Source organism: Cetorhinus maximus, chromosome 12, assembly GCF_964194155.1.
Source record: "Cetorhinus maximus chromosome 12, sCetMax3.hap1.1, whole genome shotgun sequence".
In the NCBI taxonomy this organism is placed as follows: Eukaryota; Metazoa; Chordata; class Chondrichthyes; order Lamniformes; family Cetorhinidae; genus Cetorhinus; species Cetorhinus maximus.
In genome coordinates this window covers 34039284-34053743 of record NC_135890.1, presented here as the reverse complement: position 1 = coordinate 34053743, position 14460 = coordinate 34039284, and the positions used below count along the sequence as shown (strand labels likewise).

The 14460-nt window shown below is 40.5% G+C and overlaps 1 protein-coding gene across 2 annotated transcripts in view; it reads right to left on the bottom strand.

Moving 5' to 3' along the window:
* Window positions 1-14460, bottom strand: part of brd1a (bromodomain containing 1a) — a 39265-nt gene that overhangs the window by 13020 nt on the left and 11785 nt on the right. For both annotated transcript variants that reach the window (XM_078553340.1, XM_078553341.1), the window contains exons 3-8: window positions 10774-10930; window positions 7092-7223; window positions 6833-6961; window positions 5923-6235; window positions 1318-1578; window positions 257-757 (exon numbers count right to left, since the gene is read on the bottom strand). In XM_078553340.1, the coding sequence (XP_078409466.1) occupies window positions 257-757; window positions 1318-1578; window positions 5923-6235; window positions 6833-6961; window positions 7092-7223; window positions 10774-10930 (1493 nt within the window). The remainder of the gene's footprint in view (window positions 1-256; window positions 758-1317; window positions 1579-5922; window positions 6236-6832; window positions 6962-7091; window positions 7224-10773; window positions 10931-14460) is intronic.

Below are 14460 nucleotides of genomic sequence, written 5' to 3'. Positions count from 1 at the left end.
CAGCAGGAGGATGGGATGCTTGTTGGACCCCAAGGATCTTTGCATGTTCCTGGGAAAAAAAATTATAAACTGTTGGTCCTTAGGGATTGAGACACATTTTTGAAGGTCAAAAGGCTACTTTTTCTAAAATAACACTTTCAGCCAATAGTTGCATGCATATACTGTAATGTTACAAAAACTCTACTTAAGATTGATAAAAAAGTTCAAAATAGCAATATTCAAATAGCAAGAATTCTTAAGATTTCTAGATATTTACCTAGGTCAGGTTTTTTGGGGGGCAATTTTTCACCATCGCCTTCAGAGTCACCACACAAGCTACGTGACCTCTTCCTTGGCTGCAGCAGTGTCTCTAGTCTGGGAATTACCACGGATAAGAAGGTTTTTGTTCCAAGCTGCCCCTGAAGTGGTTGAGTGTCTGTATTTTTTGTTTGTTTTTGAGGGTTCACACTTTGGGGTTTTCGGAAAAGAACAGAGGTATGCCTACCAACATCAACTGATGAATCAACTACAGTAGTTTTTGAGTTACTGACATCACCGTTACTCAGGTCATCTGTAGTATGCCCGTTCATTGTAACAGTATGCAGGGAAGCACTACTCACTTCACTGTCAAACTTAACTCTTTTGTGTAGTCTACTCTGGTCAGTGCTAGGTTCTATTGGTTTGAGTGTTGGTGGTTCAGATGGAGTTTCTGAAGATGGCAGAAGAGGCAAAGAATCAGATGGCTCAAGAGTAGGTGGCACCAAAGACTTTGAATCACCTGAAACAGTACACAGAATATTTACAAAATCTTTAAAATAGCAACAAAAATAGTTTAATGGTACTATCTGAAAAAGTTAGTTCTCCCCTACTTTTCTACTATACAAGGCCTGTATCAGGTATTTGTTTAAATTGTATTCGCATATGTAGAACAATACCTTCACAAAGTAGTTACGTAAAAGGGTGGCTCAAGGAAACCTGGCACAGTGCAATTTTATTTTATATGAATCGGTAGTCAATTCGCCTCCCAGATTTAAAATGCCTAAACACAACTAAAGTTAAACTGCAGAACAGTGAATATTGGTGCTAACTGGGCATAATTATCCTTCACCATTCCTGGGTGCTGACTTCAGCCCTTGAGTGATTGCTTTCTGTGGAGTTCTTGTACAAGCTAAGCTGAGAACAGCTCCTCTAATGGTTAAATTGCGATCTTTCTCATCCCATGAGGTAATGTTTCACTTTAGGTATGCAGGTGGTTTTAACAAACATGTTGCCCTAAAAGAAGGGTTAAAGACAATTGCATCAAATGTATTCAGTAATGATATTCACTGTATTACTCACCATCGTGTTCTGTTTTTGTCCCATCTTCAATGACACTGCTTTCAGTCTGTAGCTGTTCACTCTGTAGCTGTTCACTCTGAGCCTTCTGGTGGCTTAACCTTAAGCGGATATTATTAATTTCTTTCCGTAATAACTTGGCACGCCTAGATCTGGCACCACAGGATTTCATCGTACATGTAATGTCCAGTTTGTCTAGCAACTCCTTGAGCTGCACTTCCAAAGACATGTGCTCTCTATTTGCAGGTACTAATAATCTATCCACTACAAAGAAGCAAAGGATCAATTAAAAGGCTATTTTAAGTCAAGGGTGACAGGCTTCCTAAAGTTAAAATAACCACAGTACACACAAATATGAGGCAGAATGTCTGCTGGCTTTTGCACCCAAAGTCCAGCTCAGCTGGCTGAACCAGCAGAAGATTGGGAATCTGAAACATTAAGTGAGCTATGTTCCAACACTAATGGTCATGTTTTCCACAATCTTTAAAACAGATTTAAAATCCAGTTCGCCTGAATTAGGTCTCACCCACGAAACAGTCCATCACCCCCCCCACAACTTGTCAAAATTGAGATTCTGTTGGGTTTGGAAGGCTCTTTAAATTGTGCTCATTTCTTTCCAATGCATAGACACTAGTAGACACAGTGAAATGCCTGGTGTACACCAATGAAACTGTTAAATAGTTCACTTGCAGGGATTTTAAAGATGGAGGATTGGACATCTTTATTAACAATATCTACTTTTGGTGATTGACCCATTTCAGCTATAAAACTGCATTTGATTATTGCTCTTAAATACATCAAGGAGTATATTTTAATGGAAGAATAATAATAAGAAACAATTACATTCTATTACGCTGCCCGATTGCACTGATCAATGGAAAATTATACATTTATTATGCAAATGAGTATTTGTGGAAACTTAGATTATAATCTAATCAACCAAATTTCACATGCATATTGAACATAATTCCCAATTGCGACCAAAGTGGCAACTCTACCCATGAAGTCAACTGAAGGCTGGCATCAATACATCAATATTAATATCCCAATATTTTTTGTAATTGTAACAAATTGATAGTTATGCCAGCAAAGTTTAACCTAAATAGGACAATTTTGTATTTTGTGATGGAATAAAAATTCAGATCCTATATATTTTCATCTTTATCAAAACATTGCACATTTTTGAACATATTAGCATTTGATGATTCCTAAAGTAAAACTATCAGCAAAATGTAATCCCTCAATACCGATGAGATATTACCAGCTGAACAGAATTACCACATTTGTGTTAATAATTTAAAATTAAGGGTAAGAGTGCCAACTACCATATCCCTTGAAGCTGCTTAGCCAGGACTTTGCTGTATGCTAAGGTTATTAAAATAATTGGTTTCAATAGAACAAAATAGCACAAAAGGAAGTCATTCAGCCTATCATTCCTGCACTCTTTGGTAGTGCTATCCAATTAATCCCACTCCCTGGTCTTTCTCCATAGTCCTGTAATGTTTTTCCCTTCAAACCTTTAGTCAATTCCTTTTTGAAAGTTACATTTGCTTCGTGTGTGTGTGTGTTTCCGTCCGTCCTCCAGTGTTATTCCGAACAAACCACTCTTCTGTCAGCAGGTGTAAGATTAGACATTGGTAAAATCAAAATCCCCATCCCACTGAAAGTAAAAGCCAAGTGCCTAAAATTTATTAGGGTTTATCCCGATTCACCCAGAAATACAATATGAACAACCACATCATTTCACCAGGATTTCTGCTGTACATACAACAGATGATAAGTTTCAAATAAAAGCAAAAAACTGCGGATGCTGGAAATCCAAAACAAAATCAAAAATACCTGGAAAAACTCAGCAGGTCTGACAGCATCTGCAGAGAGGAACACAGTTAACGTTTTGAGTCCGTATGACTCTTCAACAGAACTAAGGAAAAGTAGAAAAGAGGTGGAATGTAAGCTGGTTTAAGAGGGGGTGGGACAAGTAGAGCTGGATAGAGGGCCAGTGATAGGTGGAGATAACCAAAAGATGTCATAGACAAAAGGACAAAGAGGTGTTGAAGCTGGTGATATTATCTAAGGAATGTGCTAATTAAGGGTAGAAAGCAGGACAAGCAAGGTACAGATAGCCCTAGTTGGGGTGGGGGGGAAGGGATCAAAATAGGCTAAAAGGTAGAGATAAAACAATGGATGGAAATATGTTTAAAAATAATGGAAATAGGTGGGAAAAGAAAATTCTATATAAATTATTGGAAAAAAGGGGGATCAGAAAGGGGTGGCATTTTCACATGGTCCATCTCTGACACTTCCCTTCCCTTCCTTGACCTCTCTGTCTCAATTTCTGGTGATAGACTGTCTACCAATATTCATTACAAGCCTACTGACTCCCACAGCTACCTCGACTACAGCTCCTCACGCCCCGCTTCCTGTAAGGACTCCATCCCATTCTCTCAGTTTCTTCGCCTCCGTCGCATCTGTTCTGATGATGCCACTTTCAAAAACAGTTCCTCTGACATGTCTTCCTTCACCGAGGGTTTCCACCCACGGTGGTTGACAGGGCCCTCAACCGTGTCCAGCCCATCTCCCGCGCATCCGCCCTCACACCTTCCTCTCCCTCCCAGAACCATGATAGGGTCCCCCTTGTCCTCACTTATCACCCCACCAGCCTCCGCATTCAAAGGATCCTCCGCCATTTCCAGCATGATGCCACCACCAAACACATCTTCCCTTCACCCCCCCAGCGGCATTCCGCAGGGATCGTTCCCTCTGGGACACCCTGGTCCACTCCTCCATCACTCCCTACACCTCAACCCCCTCCCACGGCACCTTCCCATGCAACCGCAGAAGGTGCAATACCTGCCCCTTTACTTCCCCTCTCCTCACCGTCCAAGGGCCCAAACACTCCTTTCAAGTGAAGCAGCATTTCACTTGCACTTCCCTCAATTTAGTCTACTGCATTTGCTGCTCCCAATGCTGTTTCCTCTACATTGGAGAGACCAAACGCAGACCGGGTGACTGCTTTGCGGAACACCTTCGGTCTGTCCGCAAGCATGACCCAGACCTCCCTGTCGCTTGCCATTTCAACACTGCACCCTGCTCTCATGCCCACATGTCCGTCCTTGGCCTGCTGCACTGTTCCAGTGAAGCTCAACGCAAACTAGAGGAACAGCACCTCATCTTCTGACAAGGCACTTTACAGCCTTCCGGACTGAATATTGAGTTCAACAATTTTAGATCATGAACTCTCTCCTCCATCCCCACCCCCTTACCGATTTTCCCCCTCCTTTTTGTTTTTTCCAATAATTTATATAGATTTTTCTTTTCCCACCTATTTCCATTATTTTTAAATGTATTTCCATCCATTGTTTTATCTTTGTCTTTTCGCCTATTTCGATCCCTTTCCTTCACCCCACCCCCACTAGGGCTATCTGTACCTTGATTATCACATTCCTTAGATAATATCACCAGCTTCAACACCTCTTTGTCCTTTTGTCTATGACATCTTTTGGTTATCTCCACCGATCACTGGCCCTCTATCCAGCTCTACTTGACCCACCCCCCCTTAAACCAGCTTATATTTCACCTCTTTTCTATTTTTCCTTAGTTCTGTTGAAGAGTCATACGGACTCAAAACATTAACCGTGTTCCTCTCCGCAGATGCTGTCAGACCTGCTGAGTTTTTCCAGGTATTTTTGTTTTTACCACTTTTTGAACATTTGATGCCTTTGTCTGCCTGCTGAGAGAATTGAGAGGCAAGTATTCTGGTCCAATTTTATACCCCAAGCATGCCTTGTTCTTTTCGGACATGGGGATGGGGTTAAAATCAGAGCAGGTGTCTAAATTAGGGTTGTGCTCTTGATTAAGAGCCCCTCTGTCCAACTGAAATTTGGGAGTATTGTTGCGTTCATTCTCAAACTCATCCACTAATCCTTCAAGGCAGCAGCGAGTCGGCAGGACAATCTCTGCCCAGGGACTTGTGCGCAAAGTTAAGTTGTTGACATGAAAGTGTTGATCTATCAACCACCGAGATAGAAACTGAGGAGAAAGAACAACATGTCATACAGCAGCTGCTGGGAGAATTTCTACCACCACCTTAGCTTTACAAGATTGACCTAGTTTTGATCAAAAATCCTCATAATGAGGTGAGCCTTTAAAAGGCATTACTTGCTGTCCAATTCTCTCCACACCCATCATCCCCACGGACAGCTTTCAATAAACGGCACTCTGGAGCACTAGCCCTTCAATCATAATTAAAGGAGCTATGACAACCAAATTGGTCCACAGCTTTCACAGGCTTCACCAGCATGCTTTTCGGCTGCTACATCTTTTTTCAGCAAAAGTAGAATTTCTCCCCCTGAAAATGGCTGATCACACATCTTGGAGGGGGCGGGGGTAGGAGAAGAAAAATCAGCTGTTGTCCTTGGAACAAGATTACCTACCATATACCAGGAGCTATTTGCTCAAGGAGGAAAAAAACAAACAGAATATTATTATTCTACATGCTATACCCAAAAGTTGATAAATGCTGTTTTCTTGGTCATCATATGAAATAGTAGACACAGTATTATTGCAGTGGATCAGTGTATTCCTAGAAGTAAAAATAAAAATAAATACCTTCTTCCCATGTCAAAGGCTTGGTTGTTTCACACTTTGGTGGTTCAGGCAAATGCATTGAAGTTTCATAGTCATAACCAATTCGGTCTGCTTCACGACGAGCCTGTCTTAATATGACTCCTCCCTGATCTCTCAGTCGCACAGCTGCTCGGTAAAATATTGTATCTTTTGCATTGTATTTCATACAATTATCTATAATGAGGTTAACATCAGCTTCAAACTCATCCAGATTATTATAACCATGATCTTCTATCCTTTTTCTCATTGTGGAGAAATCCATAGGATGTGTTATATGATCTAAATAGTCTGGAACCTGAAAGACGAAAGAAGGTTTTAGTTAATGATGGGCTTTTCTCAAGTGCCTCAAAAACAAATGTTTGCTGACTGCAAATGATACCCAAAATATTTTGAAGAAACATACATTTCTGGCAAACTAAAACTGGTTTTAGTTTTAAAACTGGGGGGCGGGTGGGGGTGCAGGGGACGAAGAGGACAGGAGTGACAATATTTAAAAACTTGCTCATTTCTGTGCATGGAGAATGCTGTCAGAACGAAGTTGGCAAGGGATCTAAGATTTTCAGAGAGCACCATGGAGGTCCTTGTGGAGGAAATCAGAAGGAAGAAGGTTCTATTTTTTGCTGATGGGTGCCAAAGCAAATTCCTCAGCAATAAGGACAAAGCTGGCTGAGCATGCAATTGTGCACAGCATCGTGAAACAATCCTTATGCTAGTGTAACAAGTTTCCCTTTCCCATCTGAAAGTATAAAATAATTCATTCAGGAAAATGTGCAAACTTTTATTACTCACGAGAAACCATATTCAAAGCAATCTTGAGCACTTGAATGGAAATAACATGATTCTAGCCAAAACAAACATTGGATTTTTATATTCAGAATAGGGAGATTCGTACCTCTTTCAAGCTCACTGGCTGAGCAAATATATGTGCTGTGTCCTTTTCCTGAAGCTGTTCCAAAACTGAGCGCAACATAACAGTTAATGGTGTCAGCTGGAGCTCCATAGCCACCTGGTGAACTTTGACCTGCCAATATTTAAACATATTTGAAGTAAGTTATCCAAAGCTGTGGCAAATCACACAAACTAAAATTGAGTAGCACCCTTTAAACTGAAATTATCCTATAAATTTGATAAGAATAGATACTGAACAATACCTGTTCACGTTTTAACTTTTCACGTTTACGAATAAGTTCAACCAGTAAACGTGCTCTTTCTAGGTCATGTCGTAGCCTCTGCCAGTATTTCAGTTGCTCTTTCATGCCATTTTTCTGCTCATTATCTGTTCTCTTTTCCAATCAGGAAGGAAGGAAAAATGAAGATAAAAAATTAAGAATTTTGAGAAAAATTCTCTAGTTAAAAAATAATTTTGTTACAATAGTTGATAATAGTTATGATTTTCTTATAGAAACTCTCTTTCAAATTCTCCCTTAATTCTACATATAAAATACTTTCTCTAACAAAAAGCTATCAGTCTTTTACATTTGATCTCTTTGTCGCAGTAAAATTCCTACTCTCTCTGATCGCCCCATGGTATGGGTCCCATTTTGGTTCTTTAAGTCCAAGAGCTGCAGATTGAACATCATGGTGCGCAACTGGTTTAGCCAATCGCCATCATCAGATTTGACCGAACCACATAAAACACTATCAAGCCCTTCCTTCGCCTGCCAAAACTGGTCACCACTCGAAAATTATCCTGGAATGCAAAAATACCAACCTCCTGTAATCAGTCTTTTAGCAAGAATGGATTCAGTTAAAAGAAGCCAACATTTAAAAGCTCAAAAAGTGGTATTGCAAAAAGGCCACTTGTAATGGTCAATTTTCAAAAACTGGCCAAACTTTGTCACCTGGTATTCCACGGAACCTTGAAACTGACCTTAAAAAACCTTGATGTTAATCGACAGATAGTAGAGGCAATTAAGCCGCACAATGAAATGCGTCTATCTAAGATTTAAAAGATTTTGTCTCGATCATCAGATCACCATGAACTGCTATAGCAATGTAAATAATACCTACAGGCTAATAAGCTATACGGAGGCACTGTGTCTGAATGTGTCCCCACATTCCTTGGAAATGCTAATTCCAAAGAGCTTTTTAATTGGAGCAAAACCTAATCATGAGATAACCAGAATCTTCCCCATAGAAATACCTTCATATATGTTAACAATCTATTCATGAATCCAGGATATGAGATTGCCACGTATGTAAAGCAGCACAGGTTTGGGGAGGGGTTCAGATTAGCCATGAACTTAATGAATGGCAGCGTAAATTCAAAGGGCCAAGTGGCCTATTCCTTCTCCTAGTTCGTATGAGTTTGTGATAATCATGGTCACAGATGTGATGTGATTTTTGGTAGTTTTAAGGAACGTGTGTTGCAGTAACAGGAGCACTGACAGCTGTCAAAGCAAAAGTAGTAGTGGCAACACTGCACACTATGGAACTTCTCAAAAGTAAGTTTAATAAGGGGGATGAACTAAAACAGGACAACTAAAGGAAAAACAGTGACAGAAGCAGCAATTTTTCAGAAGCAGAATTTTCAAGGATTAACAGCGCGAGTGCAGCTCAGAAGTTATGGGAACAGTGTATGTGAGCATGGTACTGATTTAACTCAAAAGCAAGCAGGATGCTGATGTTTGTAAGTTATCAATGGTAAACAGCATTTGTAAGTACTGATCTAACACAAGAAAAGCAGAGTACTTATGGTTATAAGTTTATCAATGTTACAATAAACTATTAAGAGTTGTGAGCCTTGACCATTTCTCCACCCAGACAAGTTCAGGTCGAACTTTAGAGTTAGGAATATAAGAGGAGAGAGGTGTGGCTTCACCTACCTAGATCCCTCTCCTGCTTCTTCCCTCCTTTAACAACTGCAAATCAGAACCCTCTCTTCCACCCCCTCCTTCTCTCTCACCCTGAGTTCATACCTACAAATGAGGAGCAGTAGACCATTCAGCCCTTCGCGTTATGCACTTCCTGATACTTCAGGTCTATTCCCACTGACCTATTCACCACTCAACTTTCCTTCCCAATCCACATGCTAGTTGACATAGCGAACAACTCCCTCTCCTTAGGGGAGGCACTCTCCATTTTCAAATCTGTCATTATCATTCACTTTTCAACAGATCCACCCTTGATCTCTCCATCCTTGCAGACCACTGCACATTCTACCTTCCTTTCTCCTCCATATTCCTCAAATGTGTTCTTACCTCCCAAATCTGTGCCCATATTCCTAAAAACTCAATTTTGAACCTCGCCAACTACCTTTCTGCCCCTGCCACAGCATTGAATTGACACTGCTTAATCAGAAATAACATCCTGTGATTACGACTGTCTTGCACTTTCATACCGCTCCTTTGTGACCAGTCTGCACCCTTTCACTTGGTCAACCACACCATCCTTCTTCAATGCCTCTCTTCCCTTGTCTACATGAGTACAACAGCGCTCACCTGGTTCCACTGTTACCCAATTGTCAGAAGATCTTCTACAATGGATTTTATTTCTGCACCACTGTTACCTCTGATCCCCCAAGTACCTATGCTTGGCTCCCTCCAATTGGTCATTTACATGCTGCCAAGGGGCAGCATCTTCTGAAGACTTGGTGTTATGTTCTATATGCACACCTACGACACTCAGCTCTATCCAGCACCTTCTCCACTGCCTGTCTCTCAACCAGCTTGTCTGACATTTAGTGTTGGTGAGCCATAACTCCTTCAGTTAAACACTGGGGAGGCCAAAAAGTCATTTTCCTTACACCTTTTCCAGACTTCAATCCCCCACCATCGATTCCATGCTCTTCCCCAGTGAATGTCTTAGGTCGACCCAGAGAGTTTGTAAACTCAGCATCCTATTTTACCAAGCTGAGCTTCTGACCATATCATCTCAATTACAAAGAATACCCACTTCTGCCTGTTTAACAGGACAATGTTATGCAACTGATGGGATGAAAGCACTTGAAGAGTAATGTATATTTTACTCATGATCACTGCATAATTTTTCATGAATTAATTCTTGGAATCACTACCTTCCAACACACAGTATCTACTAGATTGGTGAATAACACACACTTCTTTCATTTGTATATTAATAGATGCAACACAAAGAGACAAGCAGACAGACAAAGAGGGGGGCACAGAGAGAGAGAGACACACACACACACAGAAACACAAACCATTGACAAACACAAGAACGTTGTTTTCACATTTGAAAGATTGTCCTTTAGTATCTTTCAATATTACATACCTTAACAGTAGGATTACTGACATTTCATTATGAAGAGCCATATGAAACTGTTCACATACTGGAGCTAAATATTCTACTTTGCCCCTTTTCCAAAAAAATCTTATTAATATCTCTTCTATCCGATACATATACATCTTGGTTCAGGCAGGAACTGTGGTTGAAAAGATAAGTGACTTGAACCTTGGTCTCACCAACATCACTATTTTCTAGTGACAAGGTATATACATATGACATAACGGCTCTCACTGAAATTTTTCTTTCTTGCATGGAAATATTTGGCCTGGAAATAGATTAGAAACTCAGAATAGGCAGAACAAAAGAAATCTAATTTATGACCCTGGTGTTCCACAATAGGGCATGACAAAGCAACCACTTTTAAAAATCATATTTCAATATTGGCATATGCAGCCTGCACTGCAATAATGAATATCTTTCGAGTTTAAACCCAAAATGGATCCGTGACTGCAGGTCAAAACAGAAAAGAAAATTCAACTTTCTAGGTCAGGTACCTCAAATCGGATCTAATCTTTTCCAAAAACAGCCTGCTTGACAAGTCTGAATATTGAGGAAAAGGAAAGAAAAGCAATACATAACCAATACCTGCTGTGCACTTCTCTGAGTCTGCAAGTGTGACTGTAATCGTCGAAGTAGGGGTACACCATTTCTTGATTGTCGTTTAAGTGTCCAGTAAACATACAACCTCTGTATAAACTGTTTCTTCCGTGGCACTGACACCTGACTCATTATTTTGTTTAGCCTGCAAAGAAAATAACCATTTTAAAGTAGTAATTTTAGGCATTATAGCAATCATAAAAATGTCTTTGGAAACTGAAGTCCAAGCAGTGAAGATGCTTTATTTAATCTCGCACAAATTTTCTCTTTGCCCATTATTTTAATTATTTTTAATCAAAGCCAATTCCCTCATGTTTTGTTGAGAGCAAAACACAGAACCAAGGAAGAATCATAAACATTAACAGATGCTGCCAGACCTGCTGAGTTTTTCCAGCACTTTGCTTATTTCAGATCTCCAGCATCCACAGTATATGCTTTTACCTTTTGTAAATGTTTATGGATTCACTAAAGCAAAGAAAGGAAAATGTTGGAGTCTATGATGGTCATTTAATGATCCTTCACACAAATTCTTGTTCTTACTAAAACAAAAATATGCTGTGCACGATTGATATGTTTTGTATAAAAGTATGAGTAGAAACATGAAGGAAATAAGTATTGGGGTGGGGGGAGGGGGTGGAGGAGGAGCTTGAAATTTAAAAAAAAAATGCTTTTGCATGTTCTGTAACTCAAAATGTAATTTCAATGTCATTGCACATTACTTGTTTAAAGTAGGGTCTTTTAAAGGAAAACCAAACAATGTAATATAGTTTATTTTATAAACCTAAAATAATACAATATTCTGCAATATTTAACACTCTGTCATGTGCAACAAAGCAACTTGCAACCATATTACATGAGAGGGGCTGAAAGGAAAAATATTGCTCAGTAATGCAGCACAGATGTGACTGCCACACACCATCTAATTACAAAAATTCACCAATGTCCCAAAATAATTAAAATTTACTCAACCAGTTTGACACTATATCTAGAACTATTTCTACAGCTAATACCCAGAATGGGCGGGTTGTCTTATGAGGAAAGGTTGGACAGACTAGGCTTGTATCTGCTGGAGTTTAGAAGAATAAGAGGCGACTTGATTGAAGTAGATAAGATCCTGAGGGATCTTGACAGGGTGGATGTGGAGAGGATGTTTCCTCTTGTGGGGAGAATATAGAACTAGGGGGGTCACTGTTTAAAAATAAGGGGTCACCCATTTAAAACGGAGATGGGGTGAAATTTTTTCTCTCAGGGTGTCACGAGTCTTTGGAACTCTCTTCCTGAAAAGGCGGTGGAAGGAGAGTCTTTGAATATTTTTAAGACAGAGCTGGATAGATTCTTGGTAAGCAAGGTGGGGGGAGAGGGGGGGAAGGATAGGTTATCGGGGTAGGCGGGATGCAGATTTGAGGTTACTATCAGGTCAGCCATGATCTTATTAAATGGTGGAGCCGGCTCGAGGGGCCGAATGCTGTACTCCTGCTCCTTGTTCATATGTAACATAGGTCTGTGTGCTATGAAATTATTTATCTGACATTCAGTTTTGACTGAGTCCCAATTTCCTCCAAATAAACATTCAGTAGATTGGAGTCATCACCATTGATCAACACCATAAACTCAATATCCTTGCCATCGACTCCACGCCCATTACCCAGCACTGTCAGAAGCTGAACCAGACAGTCCATAATTACAATGTCCTACTAAACCACAAGCTAAGCTTCCAACCTCAAATCATTACAAAGTCTGCCTACTTCCACTTGAAAATCAATAGCCCGATTTCAATATCAACTCTTCTGCTGCTGAAACTCTCATTCATACCTTTGTCCCTTCCAGGCTTGATTACTCCAATGCTCTGCAGCTTGGCCTCCCATCCTCTAAAAACTGCAGCTCATGCAAAACTCTACAGTCCACATTCTATTCCACACTACACTCCTCTCCTCCTGTAGCATCTTCCTTAATGTCCACCTCAAAACAAGTTTTTGTCAATGCTTAGCATCTTAACACCCCTATGAACCATCGTGATTTTTTTACATTAAAGGCACTATATAAATGCAAGTTATTATTGCAACTACATACATGTGTATTGCTCTGTTGAACCTTGTCAAAATGATGACAACTGTAGATGGCAAAACTAAATCAACACGCATTTATGCTGCATTGACCAAATGAGTCCTGCACGTTGATAACATTTTTAAATGGAGGAACAACCAGTCAAAATGACTACACAGTAATACGGGACTTTTAACTGTTCAATTGTGAAGCTACCAAATTTTGTTGATAAAAGCAGTCAGCGGATAGGAAGCAGCTTCAATGAATATCACAGATCTTGAAATGGGGCATAAGCACTAACTATTAAGAATTTCTGAAAGAAGGACCTGCATTTATAAACTGCATTTCACCATCTCAGAATATCCCAAAACACTTTAAAGTAAATGAAATACTTTTGAAGTGTACTCACTGTAGGAAATTTCCCTGAGTTAAGGTCTTGAGAGACCAATATGACAAATATGCAGTGACCAAGAAGATGGAGTCAGTGTCTAAATACAACCAAAATGCATTGAAAATAAGTTTAAATCATCCTCTTAGCTGCAAAACTTCATTTCATATGAGAATGATTCCAGGATGAGAAACTTCAGTTCTGAAGATAGATTGGAGAAGTTGGGACTCTTTTCCATGGAGAAAAGAAGGCCAAGAGGAAATTTGATAGAAGTATTCAAAATCATGAGGAGCTTGGACAGGGTAGACGGGGGAAACTGTTCCCACTCGTGAAAGGATCAAGAAAGAGAGAGCACAAATTTAAAGTAGTTGGCAACAGAAGCAAAAGTGATGTGAGAAAAAAACTTTCACACAGAGTGGTTGGGGACTGGAATGCACTCCCTGGGAGTGTGGTGGAGGCAGGTTCAATCAAGGCATTCAAAAGGGAATTAGATGATTATTTGAAAAGAAGCAATCTGCAGGGTCACAGGGAGAAAACAGGAGAATGGCACTGGTTGAAATGCTAATTCGGAGAGCCGGTGCAGACATGATGGGCTGAATGAACTCCTTCAGCACTAACAATTCTGTGATTCTTTGACTCCAGGGGCAGGATTTCTCCCCGTCAGGGGTGAAGTTGAAGTGTGGGTGCGCACAAGCACACCTCTGTTCGATGCCCACAATTGGGGGCATGCCGCCATTTTATGTGGGTGGGCCAATTAAGACCCATCCAGCGTGACGTCCGCACGGAAGCGCTATGCGCTCCCTGTGCGAGCGGGCTGGAATCCCTAAACCTGACAGTGCGCTCTTTCGCACTCATCTCCCTGAGCCTAAATGCTGCCTCAGGGAGATCGCCTCTACTGTCAAAAACATTAAAAATAGAGAAAAAAAAAAATCCCCTGGTATGTCCCCTCATGTGACACTGTCACATGAATTGGGACATGCCCTAACTTTATAAAAAACTTTAATTAAATTTTTAAAAACCTACATGAAACCTCATCCCGCCTGTGGATGAGGTTTCATGCTTTTTCTGAAGCCCACCAGGGCTCCTGGCCTGCCTGCCAACCTTAAGGTTGGATGGGCAGGTCCATTAATTGTTTCAATTAATTGGCCATTGACAGGTCGGTGGGCGTACAACTGATTTTGCTGCGCCCTCGCCTACCTGAAAATTTAAACGGGGCGCGATGACGTCGGGAGTTCTGCCCAACG